Source organism: Pogona vitticeps, chromosome 3, assembly GCF_051106095.1.
Source record: "Pogona vitticeps strain Pit_001003342236 chromosome 3, PviZW2.1, whole genome shotgun sequence".
NCBI classification, from domain to species: Eukaryota; Metazoa; Chordata; class Lepidosauria; order Squamata; family Agamidae; genus Pogona; species Pogona vitticeps.
In genome coordinates this window covers 117,794,853-117,809,986 of record NC_135785.1, presented here as the reverse complement: position 1 = coordinate 117,809,986, position 15,134 = coordinate 117,794,853, and the positions used below count along the sequence as shown (strand labels likewise).

General features: G+C 42.6%; 1 protein-coding gene across 2 annotated transcripts in view; it reads left to right on the top strand.

The window, feature by feature from the left end:
- PDLIM1 (PDZ and LIM domain 1) overlaps positions 1–15,134 on the top strand; it is a 44,488-nt gene that overhangs the window by 22,366 nt on the left and 6,988 nt on the right. The window contains exon 4 of one of the 2 annotated variants that reach the window (XM_020808787.3): positions 9,953–10,146. In XM_020808787.3, the coding sequence (XP_020664446.2) occupies positions 9,953–10,146 (194 nt within the window). Of the gene's footprint in view, positions 1–9,952; positions 10,147–10,557; positions 12,498–15,134 lie in introns of those variants that run through there. The other variant, XM_078390587.1, reaches the window with a different exon arrangement.

Genomic DNA, 15,134 nt, shown 5'->3' with positions numbered 1-15,134 from the left:
GGCACATCATTTAAATCAAAGCTCATGAAACGGTTATGGCAAATCTGTGGAATTAAACACAAGGAAACCACTGCCTATCACCCCGAAAGTAATGGGTTATCGGAGAAGTTCAATGGGACTCTGATGCGCATGATTAGGGCTTACTTGGCAGAGAATCCAAACAATTGGGACCAGAAGCTGCAATCCCTTTTGTTTGCTTATCGATCAGTGCCTCAAGCCAGTACCGGGTTCAGTCCGTTTGAACTTTTGTTTGGGAGAAGGGTGAAAGGTCCACTTGATTTAATCAAGCAGAATTGGGAGCAGATCACCCAGGATGACCCACAAGATGTTGTGACGTATATAGACACTTTAATGATTGACCTGAAGAGAAACCTAGAGCTAGCAGCAGAAAACCTGCAAGCTCAGAAGGTCAGACAGAAAACCTGGTATGAGCAGAAAGCCAGGGAGAGGCACTTTAACCCAGGGGAGGAAGTGCTTTGGCCTAGGCCCTGCAAAGAGAACAAACTGCAGCTGGGTAGCCCAGAAATAGAATACTTGGGTCACATAGTAGGGGGAGGAGTGATCAAACCCCTAGAGGCCAAGATAGAAGCCGTTCGTGATTGGCCCAGACCCAACACCAAGAAAAAAGTCAAATCATTTCTTGGGTTGGTGGGCTACTACAGAAAGTTCATCCCGAGGTGGAGGCGGGGCTTTGTTGCGGTGCTGCCAGCAACTTCAGAGAGGAGCTCTCTGGAAAAAGCTGGAACCCTCCGGTCCGGGATCCCCCTTCTGAAATGGGGATCAAAGGAGAGTCTAGAAGAAGTCTCTCTGAAGCAGATGGTGAGCAGCAGAAGGAGAAGAAAGGGAGGCAGACCCGGACTTTTTTCTTCTGAAGAAATCACCGTGCACGGACTGGAGCGGGCGCCATTTTTTGGCACTGAGCCGCGAGGAACCCTTTACCGGGGGAGAGGAGAGCAATCAATATAAACTAAAAATATATAACAAGTAAGTAAGCCGAAGCCTCTGATTTATGAAACAGCCTCATTAAGCTGAAATAAGAATGAAAATATTTGGCTGAAAGAATAAACGCAGCGGCAGGTTTATCTTATCAGTCTGACTCAAAAGCGAAACTAAGCTTCCCCAAGTGAACTATTAAAACGCCAGGCTGATTCTAAAGCCGAGAATCTGAGATGGAAAAATAAATCTTATGTTTCTGGAGAAGAATCCCAGACAGCAACACCGTCTGACTGGATTTAAGAGACTTCGGTGGATGCAGTGTGGCTGGGATACGTTACTCTTTGCCTTCTCTGGACTTTGTGAACTATAAATAATAGAATCTGGTGGTTTTCGGGAGAAGGAGCTGACGTGGCCGACTGGACTAAGGAGCATTAAGGGGTTAATGAAGATCACAAGACGAGCTCCAAGGACAATCTACTGGACAGTTTGAGACTCTGTGACTGTTGTTTTGTTTGTGACCGCGTGTGAGTCTAATAATAGAAGCTTGCTGAACTCAAGAGAAGAAGAAATAACTGCGTCACGGTTCTAATTGATATTGTATTTGCTGGGCTAAAAGTTGATTTCTATACTACAATATTTGGACAAAGATTGGAGGGAGATCTAAGGGGAGGTTTATGATGAGGGGTTTGAATTGTTGATAAAATTGTGGAAACTGTGGAAGGATTTCTAGGGGGTGATTATTGTGGTATTTATACAAACCCCAAAGCCTGAGATGGACCCCAAAAATTCAAAAGAACAAATGGAGACTTGGTCTGTTCAATCCCAAAGTTCTGGAATAGTGGTGCAAGAAATAGAAAAGGAATGGCAGATTAATATACAAAGGCTAATATTATCAGGGTTCCAGCAAGTGAATGCAGGTCTTAGCAAAATAGAAGATTTGATGAAAGGGACGAAAGAGGAGACAGTAGATGCCAAACAAAACTTAAATGAAGTTGTACAGACTTTAGAATCGTCTGTATTAGGCATGACACCAGGTAATATGAATGCAGTAGAGAGTTATCCAGTGACCCATGCAGCTTCCAAAATTAAAAAGCATTATGACAAAAATCTTAAGGAGGCAGAGATACTGAAACCAGATAATTTTATGGTGAAAATATGGGAAGTGAAAAAAATGGATATTCTGTCATATGGGCTGAAAGACTGTTCAATTCAAAAAGAAACTGAACGATGGGATGTATTGTATAAATGGCAGCAGCTACCAGACAATGTTGGAATAACATAGAATAAAATTAAAATTAAATGATAAGATAAAAGCAGGAGGGTAATCAAACTGTGAAAAAGCAAAAAGTTGATATGTATTAGTAATATGAATTGATTGGATGATGTTATACTTTATGCTCTCCTATCCCCCAAAACCATTTTTCCTTTCCTATCCCATCTTTCTTTTTGTACCCTCTATCCCTGTTCCTAAATAAAAAAAAAAGATCCAAAAAAAAAAAAAAAGAAAGTTCATCCCGAGGTTTAGCGAGATGGCGACTCCGCTGACCGATCTGACGCGGAAGAAGACTGATGACCGCATCCCGTGGACCAGCGACTGTGAGGAGGCGTTCCGGAGGTTGAAGGAGGCGCTCATCAATTATCCAGTGCTGCGTGCTCCTGACTTCGACCGGGAGTTCATCATCTACACCGATGCGTCTAACAGCGGGGTAGGAGCAGTTCTTTGCCAGGAGGATGAAAATGGTGACCAGTATCCGGTGTCCTACCTGAGTAGGAAACTCCAGAAAGGTGAGAGACATTTGGCAACCGTGGAAAAGGAGTGCCTGGCCATAGTATACGCGATTCAGAAGGCCAAGCCTTACATCTGGGGAAGACATTTTGTTCTGTGCACTGACCACTCACCACTGCAGTGGTTAAAGACAATGAAAACCCACAATAGTAAACTTATGAGGTGGGCTTTAAACCTGCAAGATTATGACTTTGAAGTGAAGGTGGTCAGAGGGTCAATGAACTGTGTTGCTGACGCATTGTCAAGAAGACCCGAAGAATGAAGACGGTGAAAGAAACCATGGACAATGTATATATTTTGGTGACCAAAAGTTGAATGTACCTGTTTATTAAACATGCCTGGTTTGTATTAATAAAGGTGACTTGATGTATTGTAAATGTTAATGTTTAAATGCCTAATTGATATGTTTAACCTAGAGTGTAAGTATGAGTAAGTATGGTATTGTGTTATTGTATAACTGTTTGTGATTGATCCTGGTTGTTTTTTGGAGAAGAGCACTTTAGCTTTTCCCCTACAAAACAACTTATAAAGAGGGGAGGTGTAACATACAGCACTGATGGTACCTGTCTGTCATGGGTTTGGAGGGAAAGTTCCATCCTATGGGGAGTGGAAGGCGGGACATCAGGGGGAGGAGCTGTACTGTATATATTTGGGAGCTTGTGTGGGGAGAAGCAGGAGTTGGAGTCTGTGTGTCAGACTGGGTACAACTGTGTGTCAGTTAGTACCTACCTGATAGGTTCAGGTTTCTATTTGGGTAGCCAGAACTGATAGGTTCAGGGTCTGTGCTTTACTTTAAAGGGTTCTGTGTGAACCAAACTGTTATATGTATATGTTTGGGACTATGCCACGTTACAGTATCTTATTTACTTGATCTTTTTATTTACCCTGTTTGTTATTTAAATAAACCTTGTTCTTTTATTTGTTAAAATCCATTCCTGGTCTGTGTGACTCCTTATAGGGAATGGTTGGTGGCAGCTTAGGTAAAGTGTGGCACACTCCAGTAGGTCTGGGGTTGTCACACTGGTCCTCACGAATTGGTCTTGCATTGTTTTCTTGGCTTGGGAGGGCAGCAGTAAGGTGAGCTTCAGTAAGAAAGGCAAAAATGAGGATGAAGTGGAAGGTGTGGTTGGGAAATGTTCTTCCTTAATGAGGACCGTTTGATTGTTTTGGCATTCCTCCAGCTAGCTGTTTTGTGTCAGACTGACTGAGAATTTTAAGTGCATTTGCTCAGTTGGTTTATTTTACCTTTTCACCACATGTTAAGGGTAGTAAGCTCAGCGCATCCTAATTGCCACATGAAGTGTAGATATGATCATCTTAGCAGAAAGAAAAAGAAGTATTTCTGAATGCTGCAGTCTTACCATGTTACTCTAAGGTAAGTCCTTTAAGTTTTGATCATGTGGGTTGTATGTATTGTTAGAATTCTAAAGATGTTAGAGTCAGAGAAATGTATGGGTTTGGGTAGCAGCTGGATTGACTGGGAATGCAGCCAGGGCAAACATGGCATTTTGGTCATGCTGTCTTTCTTCCTGCTCAGAGATTTGTGATGACGTAGCCCAAGATCAAAACTGGGGTTCAGGCATTATTCACAGTGATTGATAGATAAGGGCAAAAGTGTGAGAGAGGATTTGTCCACATTTTGGGGGGGGCATCTGGAAGAGAGCCAAAATGAATTTGTCACCATTTCCAAGAGGCCTCAGTGGGTTGGAACATCTGCCAGCAGATCAGGAATTTAATTCTCCACTGTGTTGTGAAAAAGAGTCAGAATGTATGGCTTTGGGCAAGCTATAGGGTTGCAAAGCACCACCAGAAGACAAGCCACTTCTTAGTATTTTATATGTAGAAAACCCAGGGAAGCGTTGCCAGTTGTTTTAATGAATTTGATGAGGCATCATCAATTGTTATCATTCTTTCAGTTGCTTCTTGTGTAATGTGTATTCTTTCTATAAAAGAACCCCGTGTATTTGGTAGAAAATAAGTTTAGGATGAATAGGAAGGAAATAATTAACATATCTGAAAAAGAAGTATATCCCCTTTGCATATCAGGACATAATCATCATCATCCGGTTCTTAGCAGGTCTGAAAATTAGGTAAAAATCTAATAGAAATCAAACAAACAAACAAACACATGACATATTACATAGTCTCTCTCTCTCTAATGTCAGTGTGTTTCCCCAAAAATGTTGTTCAGTAGCTGTGATCTAACACAATAGATTTCCCTTCAGCCTATTCTCATGCAGGTCCACAAATTTCTAACTTGTCAGACCAAAATATTTATTCTTTCTTAGTGGCTGCTTTTCTACTGTGCCAATAAAACTGTGGGAACTGTTCTGGTTTGTTTAATTTGTGCGCAGGCGCATGAATTGCGCATAAAATCTAGGAGTGCACATATCCATTTTTGTGGTTGCCTGAGGCAACTAAGTGAGTGGCAATGTTTCTGTGTTCCTTCCAGCCATAATTTTAATTTGCCCAACTGATGTAATGATTAAGTTAAAAATAGGCCAGGCCATGAATGGTCTTTCCTGAAGCTTTCTTCTAAAGCGTGTTGTGTCACATCCTCTAGGGATGAGGTAATTGTTGCTGTTTTGTGTATCTATTCCCATGGAAATGTGAAGGTTACAGAAACTGGGAGTGTGATTAAACATTTGATAAGACAGAGCACAGTTGGCAAACCACTGAGGCAGGAAGTAAGCAGCATAATAGTTCCCCTTTTTATTATTTTTTGCAAGTCTGGTGAACTTCACTGACTTTACATTACTCACTATTTTTCAGCCTTTTGACCTGCATGTGTAGTTCTTTAAAAATGCAAAAAGAAGTAGTGGGAAGTTGCTTGGAAGGTTTATATATCTCATCCAGAAAGACCTGGGGTGAACCTTTCCAGTTATCATTCAGATTTCTTACTATTTGAAATGTTTTATTGTTTATAATTCTCAATATATGGGGTCTATTAGGATATTTGATTGTTGGCCACAACTGTCAGGAAAAATCTTACTGTGCATTGGAACAACAGTTCCTAATGATCTGGCAGTTAACACATTCATGAAATTATGTTTGATGTGCTAATAATTATAATATTTAACTTTTGTATAGCACTTTGAAGAATCCAAAGCACTTCTGTTAAGTTATCTTATAATCCTTACAAGAAGATTGCAAGGTTAAAGAGTATTATCCTCCTGTTGTGGGGCAGGACATGGAGTTGTCCAGACTGGCCATCTTGGTGTGGCCCGAATTGGGCTACAGTTATTGAAACATCTTGAAGTGGAGACTACATTGGTGTAGGCTGGATCAGGCTACAATTATTAAAATATCCTGAAGTGTTTGGGACAAACAATGTGCCTCCCATCTGAAAAGCATATCAACTTTCAGCTCATTCTGCTGTCCATTAAACACTTCTCCTGATTACTTTTGGAAAGTCAGGAGTAGTAGGATTTTTAAAATGTCTACTAGATTGTCGCTGATGTGATGAATCACTTCCATTAAATTAAAAAAAATATTTGCCTATCTTTGAATTGCCAGTTGAGAGACTGCCTGCAGACAGGAATATATTTTAATTGATTTGTCTCATCCACAACAATCTAACAGACGCAATAAAAAAATAACTTAACTTCTTCCCCTGACCTTCTGCAGACAATAAGGGGAAATGTTCAATTTCTGATACGTATCCTGAAGCAGCTCATACGCCACTTCAGAATGACACTGGAAGGAGCTGCAAGGCTCCAGTTTAGTCCATTCCAAGTGACCACGCTCACTGGAGCTCTCCAATCCTCACCAAAATAGTAGAAACCCCCTGGCAGGGTTTAAAAAAAAGATGTGAGTTGAAACAAATTGATCTGCTTCAGTGATGTCCATGTGTGGATGCTGGAAACAAACTGCAAACCAAGCCATCGGCGCACCAAGTAGTGGGACAAATCTCCATGTAGACTCTCAGAGAGAATGGCTTGTTTAGAGAGCTGATGGCAAAAGCAAGGTTTCAAAGATTATTTTTCCTGATTCATACACACTATACTATACGGCCCCCACCAAAGTGCACATGTTAAAATCATGGATTGGTATGATATGAAAACTTTCTCGAATCCTAACAAGAGAATAAAATTGAATTCCCTGCAAAATAATGCTTGCAATGCTGTCTAGCAAACAGCAGAATAGCTGGACAAGGCATTAATCTCAAGTAAGTGGTAAATTCTTTGTGAGACAGCTGTAACGCTGGGAAGGTTGTGTACTTTATATAATGTAGACAATAGATGCCCAAATCTTCTTGTGTATTTGCACCAACATAACACTTAATGGTGTAACCTTTGGAGGTGAATTGTCCCAAGTTGAAAAATCACCGTAGACGTTACCTGTTGTGTGCGGAATTGTGGGTTCAGGGCACAACAGAATTATCTACAGTGATTTTGTAGCCGGACACAGTTTGCCTCTCAATGTTATTCTGGTAGGATGAGAGATGGGCACAAACCTCGGTTTGGAAGTTTGTGCTGTGTGTTCTCTTTTGCCGCCTCCCCCAGCTAGATCCCCCACTCACCAGCTGGGATGTACTCTTCCTTCTCCTCTTCAGCTGTTTGGCCAGTCTTCAGCAGGAGCATGGGCTTTCCTGCCCTGCCTTGTCTGATCGCCTACTCAGACAAGGAAGCACAACAGGCAAACCCGTGCTCATGGCAGGGACTGGTCAAACAGCTGAAGAAGGAGGAGAGGAGCATGCTCAACTGGCGAATGGGTCATTGGTCAAGGAAGCAGAGGGAGGTACCGCTCATACAAACTGGCACAGACCTTCAAACCAAGGTTTGTGTCCATCTGTAGTTAAGATTACACTGGTATAACTGTGCAAGAGGATTTTGGCCAGTGTTAAGGTTTTTTTTATCCCATTCTGTGCACATGCTATAGATAAATGTTCTGACCAAATGGGAAGGAAGTTTATATAGAAGGCTTAATTTAACAAACAAGGGTGAAAATGTAACTGATCATGATGATTTTAAGCTCTTGGCAAGTTTTTAATCTTCCAGTTGGAGTAGTTGTATTGCATCTGATGAATACTCAGGAGGACCTATATATTCCCTAAACTAGGCATGAGGGATCTTTTTTCCAGCTGTGTTTAGCATTACTTCAGTCTAAACCTAATAAGGTATGGTTTCTAGCAGTAGACATAGCTGAAGTCAACATGTTTATGGATGTGACTCTGACCCTTGTCAAGTTCATAGCGGGTTGGTGATGAAGGAAAGGAGAAGAGACATTTCATCTGCTCCTCTTTCTCCAGGTTGTACAAGAATCCTTATATCACCTTTGTAGGCGGAGGACGGCAGTAGGAGTTAAATAATGACATAAATAATATGTAAAATTCTGAGGGAAGCTGGTGACTCTGGAAAATGAGAGGATGGCTAAGGGAAAGGTGGCATGGCCTATGAGGATCTGGAGATCCAGGTTGAGAGGACTCAAAATCCATTTTGGGTCTTTAAATTGGAGGTCCCCAACTTCAGTCCCATATATTACTAAGTTTGGAGCCAGTTCTGCCTTTTCAAATAAGGGAATGGAGCTTAATATGAAAATAATACGGCTGTCTTGCATGTTTCATGAGATGTGAGATTTTGAAAATGGTGCTGTGTGATCCTCCTGCAACACCATTGCATTTCTGAGGATTGGGAAGAAATCTGCTTAGTGAGGATAAATTCATCTATCAACAGGAATGTTCACATTCAGTTGCTGTTTTTGTTGCCTGGCTAGTTAATTACATAGCCTTTGACCCAGGAGGAAGGTCTAAAGCATTATATCTGACATATTCAGAACTTTTGAGCCCTAAATCCTGAACCTCTATACAGGTCTAAAAAGGGAACACAGGATGCCTATAAACCTCAACCCTGTATTCCCATTCCATCCAGAAGTCACTCACATTTTCTTGTGAGAAATGTGAAGGTCTGAATCAGAGGCTGTAAGCTGGTTTGTCTTAATGCACTAAATGCTACTCAAATTGTTAGTAGGGCTTAACAGCTTCGAGCACACATTGCTAAGGGGACTTGATCTTCCCAGGAGGTCTAATCACTTTCATGCGTTCCTCACATGAAGGTCTCAGTGATTTCTAGATGGGGAGAGAATATGGGGGTGGGATTTACTGTGTTCATGCAACCCTTTCAGACCTGGATGTGCTTTCAAGTTTAATGCCAAATATGCAGTCTCCATTTGAGCAAAGGTAGATTAGATACTCTGGGCACCTCTCCTGCTATTGAGGAGTTCCTCTGAAATCTTTATTTTAAAATGGGAGACAAAAAGTTTCAGAGGTAATCCATAGTTTCCTTTTTCCTTTGGTATATATGTTTGCTGATGGATGAGGGTTGTGGAGATCACAAGCAGTGCTGGAGTTCAGCTTCTTGGATCTCTCTAGAAGAGTTTTGTATCAGCTTGGACAGCGGCACAGTTGCAAGTGGGGCGGGGGGGGGGGAGGACCCTGGGAATTAAAGGCTGCAGGTTACCAATCCCTGACCTAAGTTACATTTGAACTTTCCTTTATTCGAATACCTCAGCGCCTTGGATGACTTAGAAACATGGGAAGCAAACTTGTGCCGAGTCAGACGAGTGCTTCCTCAGGACCCTTTATCATCGCTTCTGGATAAAAGCATCTCTCAGGGCAACCTCTCTTCCCCCCCCCCCAAGCTGATGATGATTACAAAAATTATTGCATTTTATACACAGAATGATAACCAAAACAAACAGAAATAGTAATGGAAGACCTTTAAAAAACAAGCTCAAAAGACGAAACATACTTTTTCTTACATGGATAAGGTTAAATGGGAAGAAAAGGGGATTTACAGAATTGGAGACCTTTATGAACACTGGGCCCTCCTTATAATTAAATGGGGGAAAATGCAGGGAGTGCAAATGAACTGGATTATTTCCCATTAACTATGTTACTTAATTATAAATACTTTAAGGATTTCAAATCAGGATTCTTTTCCACCTCAACGTCTCTAGTATTTCCTGGTGCTGCCCCATCCAAGTCCTAACAGGGTTTATCCCTACTTAGCTTCCAAAATGAGACTAGCGTATTCAGGGTTGTGTGGAGAGTCATGGTGTAGCATTAAGATGGATGGCTTTGCCTTAGATATCAGCGGTGCCTGCTTCTCCCTCCTTCGGGTTATGTAAACTGTCCTTCTTTCACAGATTCCCTGAATAAGTTAGTTGCCTGTCACTTACCCCTTGCACGTCAGATGCTTCTGATTTTTGCCTCTGCTCCCTTGCATGCAGGATATAAAGCACATAGGAAGTGCTCACAACAGGAGTGCCATGCCATTCACTGCCAGCACTGCTTCCAGTACATCACCTAAAGTCATCAGCGCTCAGTATAATAGTCCAGCAGGTCTCTACTCCTCGGAAAATTTGCAGTCCTTCAACACTGCAGTGGAGTCCAAAACTGTGGCCGACCAGGAGGCCCATAAGAAGTAAGTGACACCCACCACCACCACCACGTTGCACTCTTTTTGCTCAACAGCAAACCTGAGAGATTTCTGTTTTGTATGTGTATGTGGAGAGCATGCTTTGATGCCTCTGAAGACTCTTTTTTTAAAAAACAAAAAAACAAAAACAGGTTGGTTTCTCAGCTGGTGTGGTGCCTGCGAGGCGTGGTACATACGTGGCCCTTCTGGATGACAAATGTAAAACTAATGATTCTTCTTTTCTTTGTTCAGCAGCTGCCTCTGCAATATCAGCGTGCTGTCAGTGTGCCGTATCAGCCTTTAAAATTGTCTACCCACTCACCCAGGTGCTAATTGCTCTTATTCTGAGATATTTAAGATTCTTGCTCACTTTCTAATGAAAAGGAGACTTCTTTCCAAAATGCATAAGAATGTCCCTTTTTTTTCATTGAAAACTTTGGGGTTTGGAAATTTCTTTTCTTTTTCTTTTTTCTTTTGGTCAGATGTTTAAACATGGTGTTCTAAGTCTCACTCTGTGGGTGTGGGTCTGGTTAATTATTTTCCATGGTCCCTGTCAATCATACCTATAAGTTTTGGGTGTGTGCAGGACAATATTGTGAACTTGAGAGATGAAAAATGAAAAACTTCAAAATAGGAAGACCCACCTGCCCCTCAGTAGAGAGGCCTAGAGCATGGCTCTTATCTCCCAACTCAGTTCTTTTTCAGCTACTTCAGCAAACACATAGCACCTCCATACCCTTGCAGTTTACCCAGCTGTTTCTTTTCCCCCCTTTTATTTTGTGTTTTATTTTTTATGCAAGATTACTGTCTCGCAGAACAGTCACCTCCTGGAACAGCTGCCCTGTGCGTGCTGTCACTTACTTTTTCTTGGAGCTTCTGGCTTCATCAGGCCTGAAATGTACCAGGTGTGGGAGTAAACTCCCACCATCAGAAGGACACTCTCTGTGTCCTCTCTTGTTTAGGAAAGTAGCACTTTGTGCAAGCATTGCAGGTTTTTCCACCCAAACCCTGAAGGATCGAGTCCTCTTGCTTCTGAGACCTGTGTTGGCACCAGGCCTCTCAAGTGACTGATATTGCTGCCAAATAAAGATCTGCCTTTGTCTAGGCCTCCTCCTCATTTTGTCCCTGCCTCTTTCATCCATTGGCTTTTCGTTGCACAGGCTGAGAGGGCTGGGTCAGGTTCAGGTTTCTCCCTCAGTACAATCACTCAGGATTGATGCTGGCTGCTTTGACAGCTACAGGCTGTCTTGGCTAAGTGACCAATCTCTGCCCTGTCCACAACTCCACAGAACTCTGAGGATGTTCTACTGCTTTTGGACATCTACTGCAGGACACGAAAGATTTCATGAATATTGTATTTGAATGGTCACCTGCATTATCAAACAACCTGCCTCCGTTGCTTTGCAGGTGTGGTATCTTGTTTGATTTTATTTTTGGCTGCTTTGTTAGTCCTGGGAACTGAGTGGAAAGGCAGGAAGTACACCTTTAGGCATTTCCACTAAGTGTGGCTCCCAGGCTTTCTGGTTTCCACTCCAGAACATTCTGGAAAAAACTCAGAATGTTAGTTTTTACAAAGCAGTTAGTTACATCTGTTCTTCCAAGCCCTCCTTGGTATTAGTTGCATTTAAAGCAGCATTAAATTTTTTTTCTCCTGTTTCTTAAAATTAAAACTGCTTCTGTACTCAATACCATGTTTTTTTCAAGCAATAAGTATTTTTATTGATAATAAGAAATGAATTTTACAATGCATTTCTTACAATTTTTCATGAATGTTAACAGATATTTCACAATGAAACCTAGTGCATTCATCCATCCTTGTACAATTTTCAACTGAATCAAGCATTGCTTTATATTGCAGGTGTTCTCAGTTCCAAATCCTCCATTTTTTACTGTGTCTCTTTGCATGTGGAAGAGTAAAGTTAATCTAGTATTGTGACTGGTTTAGTCTTTCTGTTTACCTGCAGTAATTTCTTTCCTCCCTTTCCTCCCTCCATGGCAAATGGGCACCTCTTCGACCACTCCTGCCCTTTTAACACCCTTCTCCTGTGTAGTACTTGGTCGCCCACTGGTGGGTTCAAGGCTCCCTTTGCATCTGTCTATGACCCTCTCCAGAGACCTCCCGCCTCCTGCTTGCAGAGGAGGCACAGTACCTCGTCCATCCCAAATCAGATCAGAGTGGGTCCAGAACAGCTCAAGGAGGTTGCTCAGATCTGTCCCCGTAGCCCCGTGGAGGTGGAGATGCCTGGACTCAAAGTACGGCACATACAGTTTAACTCTCCTTTACAGCTCTATTCACAGAAAAACATCCTGGATTCTTTGCAGGGACAGATCTCTTCCATTAGCCCCACTTGCCCCAGGTAACTTTGCCTGCTTGGTATGCAGTTGTCTGAAGGCCGGTGAATGTTCACTGTCATTCGTTTCTGTGACACCTTCTGCTCAGCCAACCCACTACGTTTGTTGCAAAGAAACTAAGGCCTGGGTAAGATTTTGTAATTCCCAGCCAATGGAAGTGACTTCCCGTATCGTTTAATATGACGGTTTTATTGGGCTGCTTCCTGGTATTACAGTCCCAAAGCAAAACTTTACACCAGCATGCGCACAGGTTGACTCCCTTCCAGCTCTAAGATTGTTAGTAGTAGTATTCATATTATCATATGGTAGCATTCAAACATGCAAGTCTCTGTTCTGATAATTGAGCCTGAAGCATATTGGGTGGGAAAGACAAACAGCAGCAGCAGCAGCAGCTGGGATATATATATATTACCTGGGAGGCACTGGGGAGCTAACAGTGGATGACTATTTAAATGTGCCAGTCTATCTGTGAAGGGCGTGTGCTGCGTGAGTGTGTGGGCTGCTTCCGGTGAAAACACTATTACATTGGCCTTGGCCCTCGTTGCATGAGGCTTATCTCGTTAGCCTTTCTTGGCTGCTACTCTCTCTCTCTGTGTCATGCATGATGTGGTACTGAACCATTCAGGTCGGTCGGTCACAGCTTTATTTGGATAAGTAGGAAGAATCCTTTCTACTGTGCTGAATTTTACGGATCGTTGCTAGGAAACTGTCTCCAGTCTGAATACCTTTGGCATTTGTCACGGCTGTCTCTCAACCACAAGCTGACCTGTTGTTGCACTTTGTGTTCAGCAGGGGGCATTGTAAGGGGCTTGGCCTTGGTGAGGTGGGAACGGAGTGTGGTAGAAAATGCTGCAGATATTTCTTGCTATGGAGAGAAGCCCATTTTCAAATACATGAAGGGTTTCAAAAACCTTCCCTCGGAGGTATATCCAGAAAATTTATCTGGGCAAGGTCTAAAAACTTACGTTGGGGTAGGGGGGCCTCTCATAATGCATATACATGCACACATGTCTGTCCTCTTAATTAAGGTGGAATCTAAAGAAACAGTGACAAATGTGAGGTCGCCTCCCAAACCTTTCCAGTGAATGTACAAATGGCCAAAGGATGCCTCTTGTTAACACAGGGCCTGGATAAGACCTTGAACAAAGGAGGACCTGCATAAAACCTGTTGAACTAATTTCCTTTGTTATATAGTGGCTGGCAAAGGCATTTTCCATTCAGGTATGCTGGTAGTACCCAACATGTTCCCCCTGCTAAACAGTACCAAGAAATCATGCCTTGTTTTCTAAAGCACTCTTCCAATTATGGGAGCTATAGGGAGAGGAACAAGCAGCCCCACATTTGTATGTATCCTGCAAAGACGGCAGAAAACGGTGTTGCTAGAAACACGAATTCCAACCGGAGAGGCTCAGTGATGATCAAACACCAGTTTCTGTTACTGTCTTTCCTTTTGGGTTGCCTGAGGAGGAGATATGGTAGGTACAGACTGTAATACTCCCTGTGTGATTCATATATTAGAAATTGTCTGGCTGTTAACGTGGTCTGTGGAAGGACTGTGTCTTCCCCCCCTCTACTGCCCTTGAGCAAAAAGAGCAAAGCGGAAAGGAGATTCATTGTGTGCTTCAAGAATGCCTTCACTTTGAAATCCATCCCAATTGCCTAATGTACTTTTTTCTTATATTTTGCTTTCCCCATACCATTTCCTGTGACATTGTCATGACATGTGCATTACCCTGGTTCCTCAAAAAGGCTGTGCCTGGAAAAGGTGTTTCCATCGATGTAGATACACTGGAGTACAGTGACAGTGGTCCATTTCCTTTATAACACAGTCAGTTTACACACACACACACCCCACACACCAGTGTTTTTCACAATACAGTGGTGCCTCGCTTAGCGATGTTAATTCGTGCCGAAAAATCACTGCTAAGCGATAACATCGCTAAGCAATGTTAAAAAGCCCATAGAAACGCATTGAAACCCCTTCAACGCGTTCCTATGGGCTTAAAACTCACCGCTGAGCGAAGATCCTCCATAGCGCCGCCATTTTCGGTGCCTCTAAAGCGAGGAATCCGTGCCTGAAAACAGCGGGCGGCCATATTGTTTACCCGGCGGCCATTTTGAAACCGCCGATCAGCTGTGCGAAAATGGGGGCTTTGCGATGATCGCTTCCCTGCGATCATCGCAAAGCGAAAATACCCCATAGGGACTATTGCAAAGCGATCACTTTTGCGATGACAAAAAATGTGTCGCAAAGCGATTTCATCGCTATACGGAGCGATCGCTATGCGAGGCACCACTGTATAAATCAGCATGTTTTAGCTTTTAATAAGGAACACAGAATTATTATTTTTTCTAAATTTTGCTGATGCTCAAGCAGTACCAGACTGTTTCTCCACCCTCTATAGATGGGGTGGGAACAAGGTTCCCTCTTAGCTGGGTCTCCATGCAGCTGTCTTCCCCTCCACACAGCAATCAAGTTAGCTTCTGGAGGGCAGAGTCGCACACATGCAGGAACAAAGTCGTGTGCAAGAGAGGCAGAGCCCCACCCAACGGAGCTGAAATTTAGAGGGTACATTGAATGGGAATGCATACACAACCCACTGAGTTCAACTTTAGCATCAGAAAATTTTGATGATGGGGGA